At 32.0% G+C, this 24,961-nt stretch overlaps 2 protein-coding genes and 1 pseudogene across 4 annotated transcripts; 1 reads left to right on the forward strand and 2 right to left on the reverse strand.

The window, feature by feature from the left end:
* Positions 1–7,015: 7,015 nt before the first annotated feature.
* On the forward strand, positions 7,016–7,863 carry LOC11439468 (F-box/kelch-repeat protein At1g55270-like; annotated as a pseudogene).
* Positions 7,864–12,188: 4,325 nt separating this feature from the next.
* LOC11435671 (non-specific lipid transfer protein GPI-anchored 6) lies at positions 12,189–13,997 on the reverse strand. The gene is made up of 3 exons (XM_024777900.2): positions 13,516–13,997; positions 12,636–12,731; positions 12,189–12,534 (listed from the first exon to the last, which is right to left on the reverse strand). The coding sequence occupies exons 1-3, from the start codon at positions 13,841–13,843 to the stop codon at positions 12,398–12,400; spliced, it is 561 nt and encodes a 186-aa protein (XP_024633668.1). The 5' UTR covers positions 13,844–13,997; the 3' UTR covers positions 12,189–12,397.
* Positions 13,998–15,384: 1,387 nt separating this feature from the next.
* LOC11442475 (vegetative cell wall protein gp1) lies at positions 15,385–20,686 on the reverse strand. Of its 3 annotated transcripts, none has more exons than XM_013605747.3 (9): positions 20,553–20,686; positions 19,383–19,694; positions 19,086–19,211; positions 18,935–18,971; positions 18,755–18,837; positions 17,839–17,916; positions 17,664–17,717; positions 17,452–17,580; positions 15,385–17,299 (listed from the first exon to the last, which is right to left on the reverse strand). In XM_013605747.3, the coding sequence occupies exons 2-9, from the start codon at positions 19,677–19,679 to the stop codon at positions 15,692–15,694; spliced, it is 2,412 nt and encodes an 803-aa protein (XP_013461201.2). In that variant the 5' UTR covers positions 19,680–19,694; positions 20,553–20,686; the 3' UTR covers positions 15,385–15,691. The 3 variants fall into 3 exon arrangements, with proteins under 3 accessions (XP_013461201.2, XP_003601633.3, XP_024635343.2); XM_003601585.4 differs by having other exon boundaries at positions 18,935–18,974; XM_024779575.2 differs by lacking the exons at positions 19,383–19,694; positions 20,553–20,686 and having other exon boundaries at positions 18,935–18,967; positions 19,086–19,217.
* Positions 20,687–24,961: the final 4,275 nt, after the last annotated feature.

Genomic DNA, 24,961 nt, shown 5'->3' on the forward strand with positions numbered 1-24,961 from the left:
TCCTTAAAGAGTGTGCCGAGACATTCGTTAACAAAACCCTAAAACAAATAATGAAAGATAACAATTTGGTAATTTCTTATCGTGCCATCCTCACTTCTCAAACACCACACTTTATTTCATATTTTATATTTCAAATGCGTAAAAAATCACGCAAAAGCCTCCGATTTTTTTTTTAAATTTTAGAATCCAAAAACCAGGTCGCGCGAGCAATCAGAGGGTGCGATATGAGATTCACCAATGTTTGGGCCGTAAACTTTTTGAGCATGTGAGACCTACTTCTATGGAAAGCCTTAGCCTGGTTCCCACTCGTGCTACTGCACATGTATTAGAGGTGCATAAATTTATTATCATAGATTTGGAACATGGTTTTTGAATGGACTTGGGTCCAATTACAATATCGTATGTGAAGCATATTCTCCAGAAACAAATACTTGAAGCCCTGTTACTGATGGAATGGTAACGGGTTTGAGTAATAAGCTTTGTATTTCACTGAATAGGCAACTATATGCACTTGATTCTCGGGACAGACAGAGAAACGGATTCATGGAGAATGTTTATGGATAGCAAACTACTTGATTTGCATACCTCACCCGTGGCTGCACTTGTTCCCCTTAAAGGAAAGTTATGCATTATATACGAAAATATGAGCATCAGTCTAGTAGATGTTTCAAGTCCTAATAAAGAAGTACAAAGCAACAATTACATTCGGGAAAATATTGCTGGAGGAAGGTCGAAGGATTGCATTATGCTGTCAGGTGCTTGAAGCCTGAGCTACATAATTTATCTGCTAATATTTGTCAACATTTATGGAAATTGACGTTTTCTTTGGTAAATCAGACAATAGGTGTTAATCTATTTTTCTTGTGAGGGACATGTAGGAAAATTATGTTTTTCGTCTTGTTCGGATGCTGTTAATTTTTTATTGACAATAAAATGGAGCCATTCATTTTCACTCTCAAGTATATTGCAGATGTTGCACATGCTTATGTTACAAGATGTAAGGTTTGTTACATTTACTTTTTAGCAGTATATTTTTTTAATCTCAGTTCATGTTTTCTTTGGAAAATCAGAAACATTATGTTTGTCCATTTTCTTGCGTGAGACATGTAGAAAACTATTGTTTTTCATCCTATAAATATGATGTTATTAGCGTGACTTCTAAACTGTTTTTGAAGTCATATAGAAGCCATGAACTTTGCATTACTTAAGAGAGTAATGCTAGCAACACTCTTTTATGAACACCCTCTCTAATACTCACTCTCTTAGTGGTTTAAATCATTGTAGGTCTACACTTTGAAAATTGAACCCACACAAAGTGGTAGGACATACATTGATTTCATCTAATAAAAGAGTGAGTGCTGGAGAAAGTGTTGAAAAGTGAGTGTTGCTAGCATTCCTCATGATAAAAAAAAACTACCAACCACTCTCTTTACATCCAGCTCAAAATCGATAGGTCCCAGATCAAGATCATGAACCCAATCCAACGCTGAAAATAAACCAAGAGCTTCTCCAATACATACTTCATAGATTGGACTAAACTACTCAGTTTTGACAAGGAGAAAAGCACCATGATTGTCTCTGATGCACATACCTATTCCAACCTTATTAAGTTGTTTTGAAAAAGATGCATCAGTGTTGTATTTGCATCGTCATGCATTCGGCTTTGTCCAAGACACATTACCATGTTGCTGAATATTTGGTGCTGTTTGTTGAAAGAATAAAGGGTTGTGCATCCGTTACCTTATTCCAAATTTTATTGTTTTTTTGCTTTCAAATGTTCCAAAGAATACAACAAAAAATAGCTGCATCATCGACTCCTAACACCTACAAAATGTTAAAAATCATAGTCTTGACTTAAGATATTAGATATGGAGGAATAGCCTTCCCAGATACTCCAAACCAAATGTTACAATCACTTGGGCACCTGAAAAAGAGACGAAGATTATCCTCTTCCTCTAAATTACAAAAGGCAAAAGTTGCATCACAATTAACACATTTGTCTCTAAGCCTCTTACACGAGCTGGAAGACAATTTCTACAAATTCGATTATGACCCAAAGTCGATTCAAAACAAATAGGCAGGCACTCCATGTTATTTTCTATCATATTATTTCATCTCTTCTTTCTTGTCTTTACTTTTATCTTCTCTCATGTTATTTTCCTTCTTCTCTAATCGTTTACACTTAATTTGGTCAATGAAGTAAAGAGAGGAAATAACATATTTTTGTCTTTAGTTCAGCAACCAAATAAAATGTAAATAAAGTATGGACTAAGTGCATCGACATTGATAGATACTTCATCTATTCTATTTAACACAAAGGTAAATATATAGGCACTCCATTGTTGAATAATTTTTTTTGTACATTTAATATTTATTTTGTCGTATCTGATTATATATATTTTTAAAATATACTAGAATTTAACAAATATTGTTCTTATTATAATGAGATTTAATTTTTCTTTTAATGAAATGTTTAAATGTAATTATAAAAAAGATAAAATTATAATTATAATAATTTAAATGAAATATATTATTTGATAGAATGAAAAACCAATTCAAAATCTTGTATCTTTTAGTAACCAAAAAAAGTCTTTGTGTCCCTTTTTATAGGTTTCATTTGGATTATCTTATTTTAGAGTTTATAGAAAAACAACTTATGCAAATAAGTTTTTTATGTATTATTTAGAAATTTTTAAGGTAGTTTATGAAAAAATCGGTTATGAAGATACAATTTTTGTTAGTGAGAACTTATAAATTAAAATAAAAGCTTATTTATTTACACAAATTATTTTTCATAAACTCAAACCAAACATGCTCATAAAAAGATTAAATTGTTTTTATAAAAAGCCCGGTTTGCGTGGTTGTATTTCTCACCCGCATTAGAGAAAGTAACCCTTATTTATTCACCGTTCTAGCGAAGTTTCAGAGATCAAAGAATTGAACATCACTTTGGAATTATGAGCCAACAAATTAAACTCGATGCTAAAGCTCAAACGAGTTTTAAAAAAGTCATTTCACAAATGGATGACAAGGGTATTTTTGTCTATTCTCATGCCATTTTGCTAATTTGATGACGTGGCAGTGATTAAGTTGGTCAAAGGATGAAATTTTAAATGATTAAACAATGCAAGGGTAAATTGCCAGGATTAGCAATTACAGGGACTAATTTTTAAATGACGCCTAATTGCAAGGACGAAACACATCATTAAGCCTTTTATTTTTTATTATATTTTTCTATTAATAAAGTTTACTAATATTACCAGGGTTCGTGGCTCAACTGACTTGAACCAAGGGTTGAGTAAATTTTCATAACAATTAACATATTAATATTTGTCTTTAAAAAAAATAATACTAATATTGTCTCTATTAATCCACGATTTCATGACAAATTGTAAGTTGGATCCGAACATAGTTTATGATAGAACATTTTAAAAAAATATAATGTTTAAGAAGACTTGTGGATTTTGTAGTAAGAAGGTTACATCAGATGGAGGATAGTCGGATTACAAGATGTAGAGGAAGGAAGACCTAGATTAACTATAACAGAAAATATTTTGAAAGATTTAGAGATTAATGAGCTAGATCCGAATATGGTTTATGATAGAACATTATGATATATATATATAATGTTTATGTTGAATAGTAAATTGAATGGGAGGTTGCAGACAAACTCAAATTTTATATTAAGAAAAGATAAAATTTGGATTTGATGGAGTGATTGTTTGTTTGATACAATAAAACATTGTGAAGTTATTTTGTTTTGTTTAGAGAGGCAAAACATTGTGCAGTTATTTTCGCAGAACTACTCTTTTTTTTTTTTATGTAACCAAAAAGAAAAAAGAACTACTAATTTTTTCTCACAGAAAAATACCAGTGTAAAAGATGTTTTATATTTTGGGATCAAAAGTTATAAAGCATAGTGTGTGAAATGGGTGATGATTAGCAAACTAAACTGGAAATTTGGGAATATTTGCAGGTTGACTCCTCTACTTGCTATTGTAAAGTAGATTCGTTCCAAGATCAAAGCAAGGTATCCAGCCCAACATTAAACTAGATGCACATAGGAGTAAAAAGTCAGGTAAAGAAAGGGAAATAATTCAATCTTCTTGATGAGCTTGCTATTGCTTGTTTGGTTCGAGTACCTCGGATTGAGCATAGGAAGCTACATTTGGTTTGCAAGAGATTAGAGATGGAACCAACTTCTATCTGAAAACTTATTTTATTCACTTAGGAAAAGTCATGGAATGGCAGAAGAGTGGATATATGTCATTACAACTAACGATGGAAGAATTTCATGGCATGCTTTTGATCCCATCTACCAACGATGGCAAACCCTTCCCCCTGTTCCTTGGCAAAACCACTTCTTTTGGGTACCTCCAAAGGTCTTCATGTGGATGCAGTCGTTCCACTCAATGGTAAACTATGCATTATCCACAACAAGATGAGCATAAGTTTAGTCGATGTTTCAAGTCCTAATAAACAAGTAGAAAGCTACCCTTACAATTGGGAAAATATTGTTGGAGAAGGTTTGAAGGGTAACTTTGTTTGCTGTCAGGTGTTGGAAGCCTGAGCTACAAAACTTATCTGCCAATCTTAGTCAACTTTTAGGGAAATCGACGCTTTCTTTGGAAAACTAGTCAAATCTATTTTGGATTTGGATTGAGTTTTACCCCTTAACTTTATGGTATTTTTTATGACTGCTTTTGATATATTATTGATGATGAGAATATGATGTTTCTGTTTTATTTGTTAGTGTTTGGTTAAGTTGTATAGTGTCAAATGCTAGATTTTTATAGTGGTTTATTCTTTCTTACTTTACTTTGTGCTTAATAGATCGAGAAATAATATTTTAACAACAATTTTGTGACAACTTTCTCTCTCATACTCACATCGTATTCTAATTTTATATCTCTATTACTTTGGTTTTGTGGCAAGACCTACATTTCTTTGTATATTTTGATTGTCCCACAAGTTATTTCATAAAATGGATATTCAAATAACATTCCTCTAATAGATCTAAGACATGATGACATATTATAAATAAAAAATAATTAATAGACACATACACCTCATCTACACATGGAGAGAAAGAAACAGACAATGATGTGATCAAATGTGATCGGATGGTGATGTGATAGGAAGAGACAAATAGAGAGAAAATAAGATGTTGAATGAATGTTAAAAAGTTAAGGATGGTCAAATATAAGAGCTCTTGTAAATGAAACGACCATTCTTAATTTTTTCTGACATACTTGCAAAACATGATCAACATACATCCCCATGAATCATTCTTATTCCTTTTTTTTTTTAACCCTATTTATTTATCTCCCATGTTTATTTATAAATGTTATTATTTTTCACTTCACCGTGGTTTGAATCCTGATCATTTAACTTCACCACTTGTTCAACCCTTAGCTCATAGTAAATGAGCTACCTCTACATTCTTTAGCTACCTCTACATTTTTGAATAGTTGTCGTTTTTGAGGAATTTACACATACTAAGAAATTAAATAAATTTTATTATTTTTGATGAAATTCTGTGTGTTTTTTCTATAATACTATTAACCATTTATTATTTCATTCTAGTATTTCTTTCTCTACAATAAATATTTAAGGGTATTATTGACAAACCAATAATTAACTTTGGATTGAAATTTGAAAGTGAAATTCAAAAGCCACAAGTATTGTAAAACAAGGGAGTAATAATATAAACGATAGAAAATAATTTAATTTTTCAAAAAGCAACTAAAAAAAACAACTCATTTATATTAATTTAAAAATTCAATAGGTATACTCAGAATTTCCCAGTGCACAATAGAAATTGTCAATCGTAAGAGAAGACAACAATTAAATATTCTAGTACTAAACTCAATTATTTTTGAGAAAAGTCATAATTTCATTTCATTTTTTACATGAATTTCAATAAATGATGTGATCCATTTTCTTTGATTTTATCTGCTAATATTGGTTAACATTTAAGGAAATTGACGTTTTCTTTGGTTTTCATTGGTAAATCAATCTGTCAAAATTGGTTCATCCATTTTGTTATGAGGGACATGTTGGAAACACTTATGTTTTTCATCCTGTAAAGATGAGGTTAATTGTTGATTTTGGACATAGAATAGGGATCATATGTTGTACGTGCTTATGTTACAAGTTGTTAGGTTTGTTACTCATAATTTGCGGGAATAAATGATGTACTAGCAGTTAGTAGACTTTTAAAACCGATTTTGAAATCATATACAAGCGCTATGAACTTTGCATTACTTTGTAATTGTATACATCAGTATTATGCTTAATCACAAATGAGAAGCACCGCGCTTTTTATTTTATTTTATTAAAATCATTCAAGCACATCAACGTGTCATTTCTTAGAAACGATGTACGATTCTTATCTCTCGGTCTTCATGTTCATGTCTTCTTCATGCTCCATAGATACAACTCTGCTCACCATATATTTATTCCTATCCATACTGTGTTTGGCCATCTTGTTGATATTGGTTAGACTGCCTGAGAAGTCATTTCTATTACGTTGATGTGCTTAATAATACATTTGTAGGGATGGCAATTGGTTATTCATTAATTTATTTTTAGTTAAAGTGCGAGTAATAGATACAAGTATTTAACAACCAATGAGTAAGAACAAGTATTTAAGTTGCAACATACATTCCAAGAGGTTTGGATTTGATTTTGGTTCTCATTGTACGTACATTTATGAATTGAGGGAAAAGAAACACAGTTAGGTATTGGAGGAACCAGGGGATTCTTATAGCAACCACAATTCAGTTATGACAGACAGTTAGGCCATCTCATCATAGAGATTTAGTTCGACACAGACAGTGTGCTAGAATGAAATGCATGCGGCACATGGTAGTGGTAGTATGATAGACTAGCATAATATAAATAGACTTCACATGTGTAATTTTATATTCATCCGATTCAAGTAGTGATCAAAGAAAGCTTCCTCTCCGTCCATGGAGTTCTTCTCTTGCGTTTAACATACTAACCTGGTAAAATGGGAAGATTCCAGGTTGATTCAGATGCACATAGGAGCAAAAACTCGTATAAGGAAACGGCAAGAAATCAACCTCTTATACTACCTGGTCTTCCCGATGATCTTGATATTGCTTATTTGATTCGTGTACCTCAGATTGAGCATAGGAAGTTACATTTGGTTTGCAACAGATGGAACAACCTTTTGTCTGAAAACTTCTTTTAAGAAAAGTCATGGAATAGCAGAAGAGTGGGTATAAGTCATTAGAAGAGATCAAGGAAGAATTCCATTGCATGCTTTTGATAAATAAATGATATAGAGCTTCAGACATGCTGGAAAAACGTCATTTTGCAAGGTTCAGTTCGTGTAATAAATAACTGTCTTTATGGATGGTGGTGAATATGGAAAAATTAATAGAGATCTTAAATTTGCTGAAGTTTATGACCGTAACCAGAATAGGTGGAATTTCATCTCACTAATGAGCACGGCCATGTGGCTGAACCCCCTATGTTGGCTTTGTTCATATGGAACATAATTTTTTAAGGGATTTGGGTCCAGTCGCACTTTCATTGCTGAAACCTATTCGACGGAAACAAATACATAGAGCCCGGTTAGTAGTGGAATGGTAAATGGTTGGCGTGATAAGCTTTATATTTCACTGAATGGACATCTCTATGCACTTGTTTGCGAGGGGGGGAAATTCAACCTCACCATATACAACAGAGCAACAGATTCATGGAAAATATGGAAATACTTCATATGCCCTTGGTGTGGCATTCGCTCCCCTAAATGGAAAGCTTTGCTTTATCCACAAGAATACGAGCATCAGTCTAGTCGATGTTTCAAATCCTAATATAATAAACAAGTAGAAAGCAAAATATTGTTGGAGAAGGGTTGAGGGGTTGCGTTGAACGCTGTCAGGTGCTTGAAGCTTAAGCTACAAAATTTATTTGTTGATCTCAGTTAACATTTAGGGAAATGGACGTTTTGTTTGGAAAATCAGTCAAAATAGCTTCATCCATTTACTTGTGAGGGACATTCATGTAAAGGTGAGAAGATGTTACACATACTTTGCGGCACTACATAATTTATAGTAGACTTGTGAACTATGTTTTTCATGTCATAAAAGCTATGAACTATGCATTGCTGAATAAATTTGTATAAATGTTGTAATTTTTTTACATCATGCTTAATCACAAATGTTAATCACACTGCAATCATTTCTATCTCATGAACAAACTGCAACAGTAGTTTTATTTTGATGAAAATCATTCAAGCACCTCGGCGTGTCATTTCATGGAAATGCTGGAGTGATTCTTGTCTCTCAATCTTTAGTTGCTTGCGGAAGTTAGTAATAAATGTGTCAGCCTTCATGTTAATGTCTTCTTCATTCTCCAAAAATACAATTCTGCTCATCATATATTTCTTCCTATCCATGCTGAGTTTTTCCTTCATGTTGATGTTGGTTACACTGTCGGAGAAGCCATTTTGGTTATCCATTATGAGTGATACGTACGTTGAAAAGGTAATGTTATGAGAATGAGATTTTGCTCAAGAGTGGCTTCTTGATTCCAGAAAGATCAGTATTTATGCACAACCTCACCCTCAAATTTAAGCATGTGATAGGTGTGAGCAGAACAAGGAAAAAACTAGGAAAGAAAAGAAAACTTAGGATTTGTCACTTTATATATTTTATTAAACCAACCGGACCGAAATGTCGTGACAATATGCTACCCTTATAAGCTGCTTTTCATCTTAAAGACAATCATTGTGCTTTCTTATATCGTTTGTATTCTCCTTACGCAGAGGGGGAAAAGTTTGCATTCTCAACCTTTTCATCTGAATTGACAGAAGGAATATGGCATGTTAATACAGTTTTGGATACATTCACGAATCAACTACTTGACACTATTCGAAGAGTGTTAAAAAAATATAAATGATATGTTACTGCAGGTTTTGATAATGCTGATTAATGCAAACGATATTAGAGCATTTTTGCAAATGAAGAGGTAAAAAAGTATTTAGCATTCATTGTTCCTAGTAATTTACGTAAGGTTTGGTGTTTAAAATGTCATGATGTTTACATGATATATTATCCCACATTTCCCACCTCAAGAAAGAATAAAACAACAGTAACATAAAGTTGGGGTGTTTATGTTGCTATTTTCCTGGTTAGTGTTTGGTTCAGTTTGATAGTGCCAAATGCCATATTCATAGTGTCTTATTCTTTCTCATTTGGTAGGACAAGCTGTTTCTTAACATGCTTTTGGGCTTAATGGATGTAAAAACAATTTATGAATAGTTAACATCTCTAGTCTTACAAGCTGTCTTGTTTGAATTAGGCTTTATCCAAATTATAGTATTCTTTGTATGGCATATATGCAAAAAAGCATTTTCAACAAATATGCGCTTGAATCATTCTTGTTCATCTTTTTTCTTTTTTCTTTTTAAATAATCAAATTCTATTGTAATCGGGTTATTTTACGGCAATTTCTTTTTTCACCCTGCTATCTTCACACATGCCCAACTCAATTTCAAAAATATTTCGTTATGTTTTGTATAATCCAAACTCTTTTTTGAGGATTTTGTATTATAAATGTTTTGAAGTATGTTGCATAGGGGGTGTTCGAATTATAAAATCTGAAGTACTTGTTTTTTCGGATTTTATAATCTAAATCGGTGAAAAATACATTTTTCCATCAAAAAAACAGGGGGACTCAATTCGGATAATATAATCCAAAAATAGCAAAAGCATATTTTGAAATTCAATGGGTGAGGACTACGTTACCCTCTCTTGTTTAGAGGGTAATTTACCCTCTCTTGTTTAGAGGGTAATTTACCCTCTCATGATATCAACCAATCAAAATGTAATATACATAGGTAACATTAAATGTCAAATAAATGAGTAGATTTTTTCTAAAAATAAAAGAGTTAATCTTAATTTTTTTTTTTGAAAGAGAGTTAATCTTAATCATAAGATAACTTTTAATACTTTTAATTTTTTTTTTAAACAACAAATGATTTAATTTTTTTTTATATTAAAGTGTTCAATCTTAATTAATTTACACTACAAGACTTGTAACAAATAAAATTTTACATCAAATTTCTTTCATCTGGATGTCCTTAAATTCATCATTTACATTCATAAAATTTCTTCCATTCCAGAACCCCGAACGTGAGAACAAAAGCATCTCTTTCTTACAATCTTCTTCTTTATTCTTCCATATTGATCAATTTTTGTTTCTTTTTCATTTTTCTTCCCATTTTGATTGTTCAATTTTGTCGTTTTAAATTACCGCAATTTCCAATTATCATGAGAATTGTCGTTGTTTCTAGAACCGCGTCAGGTATTGTGACTTTTTTTTTTTATTTAAGCAGTCAACCTAATAAAATTTGTTAACACGCATAGACCTGTCTCACTATTAGCAAAAGCCTTTAAGTCCAAATAAAAGAACAAAAGCCTCATCACATAACCATTTCAGCAGCAACCAAAAAAATGCTAGCAAACTCCCACAATATCACAGCGGCAACATCTGCTAGCAGCCCTTAAAGTATAACAGATGATTTACTCAATTGTTATACTTAACTACCTCACAACCAAGAAAAATCAAATCAAAAAGAAAAATCAAGTCATCATACCTGACGTTGTACTGGAAATAACAGCAATTCTCACGATATTTAAAATCATGACGATTCTCATGAAAATTGAAAAATGCGGCAGTTGGGAACAACAAAATTGAACAATCAAAATAGGAGGAATAAATTTAAGGACATTCAGATGAAAGAAATTTGATGTGAAATTTTAATTGTTCTAAGTCGGTCTTGTAGTGCAAATTAATTAAGATTGAACACCTAAATATAATTAAGGCAATATTACATTATGGGTTCTTTATCTTATTTATTTGTAACACTTTGGTCTTGTAGTGCAAATTAATTAAGATTGAACACCTAAATACATAATTTTATTTTTAAAAATATATTTTTATTAAAACTGAAAAAAAAATCTAAAAATATGATGAAGATGTTCATCATCTTCATCTTCTTCCTTTGAATCTTCATCATCTTCTTTAAATAAAAACTAATTCTACTAAAATATATCTCCAAATATCGTGAATTAATGTTATATTCACCTCAAATCTTATTTTAAACACAAAAATCAAAACCTTAATTTCACAAATGTTGCAAGGTGGATGGTGGATGCTTAGTCACTGGCAGAAGGGTTAGACTTTACGAAAGTTAAGATTGTTCTGGAAACAACAAAATTGATGTGCAAAGCTGCTATCAATTTTGAGGTTATTTTTATGTCGGACTTCAATATTGAGTTAGAAAATAATAATAATAATAATAATAATAATAATAATATACAGCGTGGCAATTTATATAACTAATTTTTTTATTTTTTTTGTGATGAAACTAAATCTCTTTCTCTATAGGGTTTGATTTTTGTGTTTAAAAGAAGATTTGAGGTGAATATAACATTAATTCATGATATTTGGAGATATGTTTGTGTAGAATTTTTTTTGATTCAATGAAGATGATGAAGATTCAAAGGAAGAAGATGAAGATGATGAACATCTTCATCATATTTCTGGATTTGTTTCATTTTTAATAAAAAGATATTTAAAAAAAATAAAATTATGTATTTTTTTTAATAAAAAAAAAAATGAGAAAAAAGATGTATATGTGCTCTAATGTAATCATGTCTATAATTGATTCTTTTTTTAAAAAAAAATTGACTCATTTATGATATTTAATGTTGTCAATGTATATTACATTTTGATTGGTTTATATCATAAGAGGGTAAAATACCCTCTAAATAAGAGAGGGTAATCTAAAAAAAAAACAATTCAATGGGACGCGCAAGAAGAGAATATGATGGGAAACATAATTGCTTTATTTTAGCTTCCAATCACTGATTTGGCACCGCAGATTATGTTGGTCTGCTTATTAAGATGAAGGGATTTGTATTTTTTTTTTAAAAAAAAGATGGAGAGATTTGTTGTATTTGTAGATTTAAATTAACGATTTGGTATTGTGAGGAAAAAACAAAGAGCACCTTACCATTAATTGATTTCCTTATAAGCCATCTTTTAGTAGGAAAATAATATAGATTACCTAGGATATTTGCAACACAAAGAAAGGAAGAAAGAAAAGGACAAGATAGTGGCAGAACGAAAGAGAACACCCAACCACATGTCAACTGGACACTAGTACTAAGTTGCTAAAAATAGATAAATGGGCAGTAACATGAATTTGCTCAGAAAAATATAGGAATTGGGAAAAACATACATAACAAAACTATGAGAATTATTAGATCAAAACATCAACCAAACCAATATCAATATATCCAATTCAAGTAATGATTCCATTCTCTAAATCTTGATCATGATTCAAACTTGAACTTCAAGTTAGGATGAAGAAGTGAGATATGAAAAGAAATGGTAAAATAGCACAAACCACCTCTGCCACCAGCCACCTCCTTCCCAATCCACCACCACTCTTTTCCTCAGAACTTGAGCTTGATCCCTTCTCAGCAGAACCTTAAACATTATTGGGGGCACAAATTAACTTCAATTTTCAATACAAGCAAAAATCACTCAATAACAATACTATATTTAGTATTACTACTAAAGTTAATTACCGCTGGAAATAGGGGTGGAACTGTTTGTTTTGGTAGAATTTCCAAGTCCTTCAAACACCTTAGCTTCAGGGGATTTAGGTGACAAATGTAGAAGATCTGGAAGAAAAAAAAAAACACAAAAGTATAAATTAAACATTCCATCGAATTGAATTAGGCACGGGACAGGTCCAAAAGCAAGGCTACTAAAACCCTTGTTTTTTGGCCGACCAATTAAAAAAAAATAGAAAGTTGATATTTGAACAACCATTTTTAAACAACTTTGTAACAATTTTCTCTCTCATTTTTCTCTCTATTGTTTTTTTTTTAAGAAGCTAAATTAACCCCTCAAATTGGCACTAGAGAGAATCGAACCTGAGACCTTGAGGAGGAGCACACTCCTAGGTTCCAAGTCAATACCACTGGGCCAACCCAAGTGGGTTCTCTCTATTGTTATTGTGCATTGAGGAGAGAGGAAAAAATGTTATCACTAAAATTGTTTAAAATTGGCTGTTCAAATATCATTTCTCAAAAATTAGATTTTACAAGATAAATGTCTCACGTGACAGAAGAGGAGACATATATTGAATTTCGCTTTATGCCTAACTTACTTTGAAGATTATTGGACCGGCCCTGATTAGTCCTTATTTATATAAACATTTTAGTAAACACTTATATTATAGCGTATATCATACAAGTGTTTATGTATAAGTTATTTTATAACAAAAGATAAAATAAAGTCCAATTATTTTCGTATAATCTATAAGTTGTTTTCATAAGCTATTTGAAGAGTTTATGAACATCAGCTTAAAACAGCACATGGATATAGTCCAATCAGGCCCTTAATACATAAAAGCAAAACTAAACTGATAGATAGATAAGATCATGAGAAAAATATACTTGCCTACACATTCAGATATATTAGATGGTATGTGACAAGCGTTTGGAAGCTGTACAGCAAGAGTGGCATTCATTGGGAAGCCAAGTTTGGGGTCATTGCTATCTTTGATGAGGATACAGATGCATTTTTTGGTGTTATTAAGGACTTGTTTAAGGTTAGTGCAACAATCTATAGTGGGGGTATTGGCACTACCACCAACGTAAGGAAGACAACTAGCAAGAGTAACAAGTTTGTCAGCACAATCTTTTCTGTCTTCTGTTAAATCTGAGCTCACAAAACCAGCCAACAGTAGAAATAATAATGCAGTTACACTGTTGTTGGAAACCATCATTGTAGAGAGAGAGAGAGAGAGAGGACAATAAAGTTGAAAGATCAAGACTTGTTGTGTGGGGTGGGGAAAAGAATCTGAAACAATAAGCTCTTTTATGCTATACTTTGCTTTGCTCGTGACTTATATGAGTTTGATACTAATTTTGAAACGTAAACGTTTCTTAGACATTATAATTTGACACCAACACGGTATTCTGTCTGATGTCATTCATGTAATTTTTGGTTCTTTTATTAACTTTTTCTCCAACCAACACTAAAAACTAGGTGTATTTTATACCGTGTCATTTTGTGTCTAAATATGAGTGTTCGTTTTGAAATTGTTCTTCCTTGTCATGCAATGTGTTGTGGGGTCATCCTAGCTATCACATGTGAGGGGACTTTTGTCTCTAGACGGCTATACCCTCATTTGATAGTAAAAGATAAGACTCACTTGACTGCACACAAAATATAAGTGAGTCGAAGTGGTAAACGAGAGAAAGAGATGTAAACTATGGAGAAACTAGTGTTAAATCTAATGTTGTAGAATTGCCTCGTTGGTGCAACCAAATCGTGATTATTAGATCTGACTATATCGTATGTGACAGTCGAGATTTAGTTGCACCAACTACATATAAGATCTAGGTTCGACTTCATATCCTCTATAAGCGTTCAACAAGCGCAGCCAAATCTTGATTGTATCTTGACTCAATTGTCGAGATTTAACTACATTAGATGAACGATTTCACATGATTCGACTTTAATTATATTTGCCAAATCCTTTAAAGCATTCAACCAGTGCCACCAAATCTTGAATGTTTGATTTGAGTTGTATCTTGATCTGAGGGTTAAAATTATACGACATAATAAGTTTAGTATAATTGTTAAGACTAATTGTTTTATAAAACTTAATTCCCTCCCCAACCTGCATTCCAAAACAAATATGTTTAAAAATTTGAGCAAGCTGGCTGTTACAAGATTTTATTCTTAGGTGAAATTTATAATATGACAAAATTGTGTGAAAGTTTAACACGAGAGAAGTCCATTCCTATGCTCCCTATCGACTACGTGATCACTACCTTTCCTTTAGGGATGATGATAATATAATAAGAGTATTTTAACATGAACCCGTGACAAATTTAAATTATTTCATTTTGGCTAATCCGTGATGATTATGCTGGATCTATCCGTGATTACCTATATAGTTTAATTATGATTAAATTGGACCCACAAAAATTGTCTCTGATCATGGTCCAAACTAAAACATTATAGTACAGTACTATTTTACTTTCGACGTTGGGACTTGACAGTTAATTATAGCCACCGATTTAGAGAATAGTACTTTGTCATAGTACATAGGATAATGTCTCTTTATTTTTAGAATGTTTTTTTGAGGGTACAACTTGTTTAGTTTACTAGTCTCTATAAATAGTTTAAATTATTTATCCTGGTAACAGCTTTAAAAAAAAAAACAAAGGTAAATGGTGTATGATGCAACAGTAACGAGAACATCGAGTGTAAATTCAAACATGACAGCTGTGAAATATCCTAAAGAATGGTACATGGTTTACATAAAGTGAAAATATGATTATATTCTGGCAAAGTTATGTTTGAATATAGCAAAATATCTAACATTATTCTTCAAAAAAAATCTATAATGAAACTCAATTCCTAATCAATCATCAACAATGGGCATTCAGAAAAGAAAGGTCGGTTTAATAAGGAATACAATAAGTCATCAAAGGGAGACAACCAAACTTTCTGCTTAGAAATAACATGATCTTACACCCATGCCCATTACTAATCTATGAAATTAGTATCACCTCATTTCGTATTTGTCAGTATTTCGTATCTGTAGCCATATTCAATTCCCTCATTTTCCAGGATTACCTTTCAGGTGTGGAGGTGCAGCAGATGTAGGTGAAAAAGGATCATAAATTTGGTCTGCAGGATGTGCTGGCTTACCGGACGCCAAGGAGGGATTGTTGCTAAACTTCTGATTCAGAGGCCATGCTCCCTGAGCAGGATAGCTTTGTCGATTGTGCATACCTCTTTGGACATCAGGACTGGCCAAATTTTGCATTTGAGGGGCAGGAATGAAGTTCCTCATACCCATTTGTGGGACTTGAGATCTTGGTGAAGGTTGACCAGCATATGGGAATGCAGGGTGTCTGGGTGGAAATGAGACAGAACCCGAACTTCCCCCAAAAGGAGCGGCAGAGACATAAGCTTGAGATGGATCCAGCTGGTTGGAGACTTGTGTCCTTTGAAAGCTTTGAAGAGGCTGATCAGGCACAGCAAACCTAAATGGTGGCGGGCGTGGACCGGAAGGTGGCTCTTGTGTACCACCCTGAGTAGTAGCTTGACTGTTTGGTCTGGGAACCGCTTGATAGTAGTCTGCATTGGGCCTCTGTCCTTGAAAGGTAAAATTTCCCGAATTTGAAGGCATGGAGGCCAGTGGGTTTACGTGGGAGTATTGAGAGGCAGAAGTAGGTATTCCTGATTGCTGAGCTAATGGAAGTGGAGAGGATATTCTTGGCGAAGGAAATGAAACAGGCCCTAATAAATGGTTTCCAGTTGAATGAACAGTTCCTGGCATTGGTACCAAAGAAAATGGTGGTCTAGGTGACATTCCTGCATGATGTGGATGAATACTGCCAGGTCGTGGAATCATCAACATATTTGGCTGGGGTGACTTATATTCAACATCTGGTTGTGGACCGAGAGAAACAGGTCTTGTAGGGGGAACTGCCGGTGAAGCCATCGGCCCCATATTGCTGAGACCTACAGACATTTTAACATTGACGGGTCCTCCACCCAGTCCAGTAGATACGCCGTGAGGGGTTAATGGCTGGTTAGCTATTGGTGACGGCGATATACCAGACAAAGGTTGAGGCGTTGAAGAGACTGATGTCTGGAGTTGTCCAGTTGGTGTTGGTTGGCTTAAAGAAACTGGAAATGAAAGTGAAGCATTTGTTGGTGCTGACAAATTCTGTGCACGTATTACAGAAGGATTTCTTGGTGGCCCAACTTGACCAAAAGGATTTGTTTGAGGCCATTGTGAGTGCTGTAAGATTTGTGTCGGTGGTGGTGCTTGCATAGAAAACTGCTGATTAGGAATAAACGGGTGGAATCCAGAAACAGGTGGAGGTTGAGCACCAAAAGCTGAAATCAGACTTGAAGGGCTCATTGTTTGTGATGGAAAAGGGGGTGCTCTAGCAAGGTGTTGTGGATTTGGGGGAACTACAGTGCCAGAAGAAGCAAATAAAGGGGTATGAGATGGTAAGGGTGAAAACCACGAACCAGAGTATTGAAAGTGATCTCCTTGCATTTGTGTATTGGTTGCAGGTTGAAACACAGCCTGGTTTTCCAGAGAAAGAGAAATTGCATGAGAAGGAGTGGTGTCTTTGTTTTGATTCAGAACATTAGTTGTGTCCCCAGAAACAGATAGAGAAGGTGTGGAACCAGCAGCTGAATTCCCCTGAATAGAAGAGCATAGAAGACAATAATGATCAAAATAACAGAAAAAATATATCATTATAGAAAAGTAAAAAAATAAAATGTGTTACTACATAACTGAGTCAGCCATAAATCATAAAATGTTATGTTGCATTGCATGAAAAGACAACTCACCGTTACAGAGGAAATTAGTAGTTCAATGATGGAAATTGCTGCATCCACTTTATCAAAACTATCAGCTGATATGTTGACATGCATCTCTTGGTAACCGCACTGGACATCAGTGCCTGGTTTAATTTCACCCTGGAAATGGAACATACAAAGCAAATGCAAACAATTACAGTTCTTTCCTTGATGCAGAATAAAAGCCACATTAAAGAACTTACTTTCTCTCCTGTGTCTGCTTTGGTTCCATGAATTTTTATCTTGGTACCAGTTTCCTGATAAATGTATATATTAAATATGAATTGATTAAAAGATTAGAATTTAATTCAGGGATCTCTATCAAAAGATAGGGGTTGCATATAAGAGGAAGATTAGATACCAACAAAATGGTTTTACCTTCTCCAGTCGCTTCTGATTATCACCTTCAGTCCCATAAATAAGACCAACAAATTTGTACCCAGGATATTCTTGGACCTGTAAAGATGGTACTGCATATAAGAGTTTTCATTGTAGAACTTCAGGTTTAGATAGAGACTTTTGATTTTTCGAAAACTATAACAGATCATTCTTAAAAAGTTATACAACAAAGGGAAGCCAAAGGATAGCAATAAGATATTAGAAGCAAAAGAGGTTGAGTCATTGTGCACTCTTACTCTACAGAGCAATCAGTATCCTACTTGAATATCGTAATTGTAATATAGGCTGGTTTTTAGTGTGACTCGATGCTAGAGCTCAATTCATTAATACACCTTATACTGCAACTTAGTTTTCAACATTCTTTCAAGAATATGAGGACCTCCGACAGCATTTTCCATCACGAAAACAGCCAAGGAAAAAGGATGAGAAGAACATTTCTGGAAAAGGAAAAGTTCTCGAAATGAGCTACCTGTTTTTGAGCAGTTAACTAACACTCATTAACATGCTAAGGTCAAATACCATGTTTAATTTGAACCCATGAAGAAATAAAATAAGGCCTCACCGCCTAATACTTTATTGGTACAAATCTCCTAAAATTTCCCCTCATCAGCTCACAACATAAAGAAATACTATAAGGCCCACAAAACCTTGGCCACACCCCTTAATAATGATAATATGGATTAGACAAGGCATAAAAACACTGAGTATATTGCTGCTATTTACCAATAACTGGGAAGAAATTGCACAAAATATACTAGATAAACAAAAACTGAAGTTGAACTCTAAATCCAGTAAATGTATCCTTTACTTTTCATAACTAATGAAATTAACAAGTTAACAAAAAATTTAAATAGCACGGAATTGGGCCTAGCAGAATTTTAGAACCAATACTTACAGGCAAAGGAACATTGTCTTCTTTTAACAATGGTTTAAAACCAGGTGGAGGCTTGTAACTGGGATCTAATTTTAGTATTTCACCTGGATATGATTAACATCAAGGTTATTATCGAATACGCAGGCTATAAGAATTAAAGGGGAGGAACAAAAAGGAAATATATACTTAAGGAAAACATACCTATTGCTTCCCGCTTTTCGAGTTCTAGCATTTCTGACTTCTTAGAACCATAAATAAACATCAGTAGTTTATTCATAAATAGTTACTACATCTAAAAAATGACAAGTAATAAGAATAGCAATTAAAAACAAAAGTGTCAATTGTTGTTAACCTTGCTATTAATTTGAGAACCAGCCTTGCTTGCACCTGGATTCTCATCCTCCAATGGTGAGTTCTGAGTGTCTACAATCTCTGGATTTTCTGATTCTAACATCTTTGAAATTTGGTCCACTCGAATCTACAAAAGGTGTGCAGCATTAGCATCACTTATTCAGATCTTGGAAACCAGAACTCATCCGAATTATTAACACATATGTAGATGCAATAGTGCCCAACTTATAATGTAATTTTAGCAGCATCTAGCTAAGAATGATAACAGAGAATGCTTAGAAAGGATTCCAGAAAACACCTGCAATGCCAAAACCTTAGCCTTCCTGACAAATGCATCCTGTGTTGGATCAGGTCCCCATCTTGATTTCCTCTCGATTTGTTTTGAACTTTCTTCATTGACAACTCCAGTGACCCCGTCTTTTTTAGCTCCTCGGATAATGGGGACCAATGATCCTAATAACTTGTTTTTGGGGATAACAAATCCAGATTTGGCACCAAATTTAGAGAGCTTTTGGTTACTAGAAGGTGTTGTAGATGTAGCTCCAGACATCTTGTGAGGTTCAGAAGCAGACGTTAAATCGAATTTTGCGGTCATTCACTTATCCAATAACTTTGTACATGTGATCAAAGATTGGTGGAAAGAATTGAGTCAATCTCCAAATAACACAAATTATTTTGTCATAGCCACTAAAATAATTTGATTATATAACTAACAATTGCAATACTAAAGAACATGTATTCCCTATGTAGTATGTAGAGTATCATAAGGAAACATTTGTATCTTGACATATAGGTTTCTCCCAACAGTCACAGTACTTTTTTGTATGAACACAGGCAGTAGTAGTAGTTTGTTAAATGTAAGAAAGTGCTAACATTCCTTTATCATATGAAAATGTTTCAAATCTTATTAAGCACTTGGTATCTTTTCTAAGAGTATGTTTGGATGGAGGATTTTGGAGGGCTTATTTTTCTTTTCTAAATTAAGTAAGCTATAAAATAAGGTTAAATTGTTTTCGTATAAGCTATAAACTGTTTCCATAAGCTATCTTGGCAATCCATGAAAGTAAGCTGAAAATAGCTTAGGAACAACGTCGTAAGTTGTTTTAATAAGTCCTTCCAAACAGTCTTACAAGACTTATGTCAGTGGATAAGCTTAAATAAGTCAATCCAAAGAGACGCTATATTAGCAATACATTCAGCTAAAAATCTATGAACCGAGAATCATGAATCATCAACAACAAATTTAAATGACCAAATATACTAAGCATTTTATGAAAAATCTTGAACTGAGCTCTGAAAGTATAAAGAATAAAGATTAATTTGGCGTTCGTTCGTATTGAACAAATGAAGATATGTTTAAGTTGGAATCAGAACTCAGAAGCAACAGTAATAATCATAAATGAAGATTTGAAGAGAGAGAGAGAGAGAGAGAGAGAGAGAGAGAGAGAGGGAGGGAGAGAGAGAGTACCGATGAAGGAAGCAGAGATCGGAATTGTATTTGCAATTACAGTGCGCGTAGCCCCCGTAGTGTTGTTGCGTAGCTCAGCTGTTAAACAAAACCCTCTCCCTCCAATAACTTCTCACAATTAATCAAAAGTCATAAATCTATATGTGATAGTAGTGCATTAAAATCATTATTGGCATAGTTATAATTAATTTTGTCTTTTGTCAAAAAAAAAATTAATTTTGTAAAAAAATTAATTAACTTTTTTACGGTAAGCGAAATGACAATAGACATTAAAAATCACATACAAGTAAAATTGAGTTAACCGAGTTGATATTGGCATATGTATCAGAGATGATGCAGGTGACTTTGTGCTTGTGAGAATTGATTGGTTTTCTCCTCTATGTGAAGTTATGATAGGAGAAGCAATTGGGTTACACACGGCGCTGCAGTGGATATCAGACCTCCAATTTGATAATGTTGATTTTGTCCTAGATTCAAAGCAGATCGTAGATTCTTTTCATACAGGAGTAGATGATGATAGCGAACTTGGTTGTATTATTACGGCCTGTAGACAGTTGTTTCAGGATAGTTTTCAAAACACTCATGTCGAGTTTAATAGGAGGCAAGCTAATGAGGTCGCTCACAAATTAGCGAGGGTAGCCCCATCTGATCCTAGCCCCACCATTTATGATGATGTACCGTCATGTATTTGGCATCTTTTGAGTAATGAAATAAATTGATTTCTTTCTTTCTTTTTTTAAAAGTAAAATTGAGGTTCGCACACCAATCACAATGTTGAACTTAACAATTTCGTGAATTTTTATCACATTAAATGAGTTTCATTTTGTCTAACCTTCTTCTTCTTTTATATAAGACCAAATAGGTGAAATATTTTATATTATTATGTATTGTATTTATCAACTGAGCTAAGTTTAAAGGGACGTCAAAAAAAAAAAGGTGAAATATTAATTATTATCACTTTATTTAAAAAATAAATTCATCTTCTCTAATTTATTTTTATTTAAAGTTAAATCTATTTAGAAGAGTATGCAATTTGTCAATTTATAACTAAAGTTGTCATAAAGTATTTTTAATTTTCATTTTGAAGGATGATAGTATCTTTACTTTTCAAAATTTTATATGTATTAGAATTCATATGATAAAAATAAAATTTAAAGTAGTCAAATTTGTCTTTGACTTAGTATAACAAAGACACTAATCTATATAATATAAATTTAGGATCTATTTCATAGTTTTTTATGGAAATGTTTTTCTCAATCTATTCATATGACATGTGGCACTCTCAACCTATTCATTTTCATGAGTTTTTACAAATACTCTCACCACATTCATCCTCACAAATACTCTCACCACATTCAACCTCACAAATTTGTATTTAATGCTTATGAATAAAAGGAAGTTTTTCAAATTCAAATTCAATTATAATTCAAATATTTCATATCAAATTAAAAATCAAACATTTTGAATTCAAATAATACGGATTTAAATCAAATAATTTAAATTTAAATATTTAATTTCAGGTATTATAATAAAAGAATAATAAAATTTAAATATTTTAATGTCAAAGAGATCAAATCTTTGATATATGTCAAATAATAAAAATACGATTTGATTAAAAGTATTGATATTGAAAGAATTTAATGAAATGTAAAATTGTTTCATTTTTATATTCACAATAATAATGTGAGCTATTATAATATTTTTAATTTTAATGATTGCAAAACAAATATGAAAAAGTTATACTTTTAATATAAAATTTAATTTAAAAAAATATTATGCATTTAATCTCTTAAAAGTTGCAAAAGTTACACTTTTAATATAAAATTTAATATTTGTTTTTTATTAATAATGTTAGAAAAAAAACACTTATTATTCAAAACAATATCGTATAATAGTGTTTATTCAAAACAAAACAAAAAAAATGTTATACAGGTTTTTTTTTTGCCAATCGATGATTTTTTTTGTGAACCAATGAAATCTATAAATTTAATAATAGTTTTTCTAATACAAAATATTATTGCAACATTGACCTATTGATACCCTACCAAATTGATTTTTTTTTGCCAATCCGTGAATTTTTTTTATTATTAAGTAGTAAAATCTATATTTTATAAATTTAATAATAGTTTATCTAATACAAAATTTTATTGTAACATTGACCGATTGATACCCTATCAAATTGTATATTTTTCTCATAGATGTGCAGCTTTTTTATTTGACCCAAATAAATAGGTTGATTTTTTAGTTTATCATAGATGCGTTCCTCTTTTTGTTTGACCGAAAATAAATAGGTTTTGGAATTTATTGTTAGTTATAAATCAAATTGAAACTTTCTCAAATAAACATTGCAAGAGATATTATTTGCTCTTGATTTGTAGCTTTTTTATTTGACCCAAATAAATACGGGTTATTGGAATTTATTGGTATTAAAATCAAATTAAAATTTTCTAAACTAAACAACCTATTGAGCAACTTTCTTTGCAATCCGAACAAAAAAAAAAAAACAACCTTATGACCTATTGATTTTCTATTTTCGGCTACAAACATTTTTTTTTTTTAAAAAAGGCTACGAACATATTGATAATAAATTTTTACTTAATTGTCCTCTAAAATCTATTATAAAGTAGATCTATTGGCCAACACTTTCTTCACACCACAACTCTGTTTTGCAGTTGTCTTTCATATTCCTTTCTTTTTCTTTGCGTAATTTTCGTATCTCTCGGTTAAGCTGAAATGGCACCAAAGATTGACTTGATTTCTGATATATCCCCTTCCAAAGAAAATTGAAATATCAGGGTTCGAGTCGTTCGCCTTTGGTTTGTGAGGGATATGAAAAAGGATCAACTTTCTTACTCCTTGGAAATGGTTTTAATGGACAATAAGGTTGTTTGATTCCATTTATCATTAAGAATAATAAATGACAAATTTTATCAATTTTTTTAATAAAAAAACGGAAATAACTAAAGCATACACATATTTAATTTATTTTCAATTTTATACACAGTTCATAGCATCCCTATATATTACTCTTATACACATTTCTTCTCTTTTTTTTTTCTTTGAAAAAAGCACCGTTTCCTAAATGCTATTTTAAAATTTTAAAATTTTGTCAAAAACTTCTCTCAATTTGGTTAACTAACTTCAATGTTTTATTCAATTTCTACAAAACAGCACATGTATCACATTAATTATATTTGTTGGGTTCAAATCATGTTTTAAAGGCAAATCATTAACATGATCAATCTATTTAAAATGCAATCAAACTGTACTTCATTTGTTCCATCGTACTAAACAAGTCAATTTAAAATACAGATCAATTGTACTTGCATTATGAACCATATTTTATAGACCAACATCCTATATAAAGGTTTGATGTTTTAGTGTAATTCATCATCTGAATGTCAGGTTGATATACATTCAAAGCATATTGTTGGCCCTGATTTTTAATTTTTAATTTGAATAAGAACAATTACTGGTTTTATTTTCGATGTGTACATTCATTTCTATTCTTGCTTCTTTGGTTTTCAGAGATTCCCATGTAAATTAATTTGAGGGGATAAAGTTAGGATTCATGGAACAAAATATATGCTAATTTTATGCTATTGTTTGGTGTCATTATTCATGAAACATTGAAAGGTCCATTTCTTTTTCAATACTACTTGATCAGTAAGAAGTTACCTTGCACATCCATCATCTACGCCAATTATTGAGAATGATTCACATCTACCACTGCTCATAATGATTTTATTTTTTTTTAGAAATATTCATAATGAACTTGTGGACAATTGTCATGTGTAGACATTCAAGGATTTATTAGTAAATCATATGTATATTGGCCACAATAATATGGTGTATACCATTCTTATCGTGTTGTGTTGTTGGTGTAAATATTTATTCTTTGGAAAAGCATTTTAAGAATCTCAAGTTCTATATATGGTCTTCGTGGTTCACCATCAAACAATAATTATTTGTTTTCAAACTGATGAAGAAATACAAATATTCAAAAGGACCATAAAAAAAGCTAATGATATTAATGTAATAAAAAATTTCTAAATCATTAATCACATTTTAATATTTTAAATGAATGTTAGTTTTAATGAAGATGTCTCCTTAACGAAAGGGCTGTGTTGCAAGATAATATATATATATATATATATATATATATATATATATATATATATATACACTTTACTCCTATAAAGTAATGAGAATCACATTATTTAAATGATTTAATTTCGTTTAAATTGATTTAATATCATAAATAAAATACCTTAGATATTTAATGGAGAAATAAAGGAGAATCACGTGATTTTAATGCATTAATCACATATAAACTGGAGATATTCGACTTACTTAATTGAGACATTTTTATTAGTGTTTTATTAAATAAATTTTATACAACATAATTT

The sequence above is a fragment of the Medicago truncatula genome, chromosome 3, assembly GCF_003473485.1.
Source record: "Medicago truncatula cultivar Jemalong A17 chromosome 3, MtrunA17r5.0-ANR, whole genome shotgun sequence".
NCBI lineage: Eukaryota > Viridiplantae > Streptophyta > Magnoliopsida > Fabales > Fabaceae > Medicago > Medicago truncatula.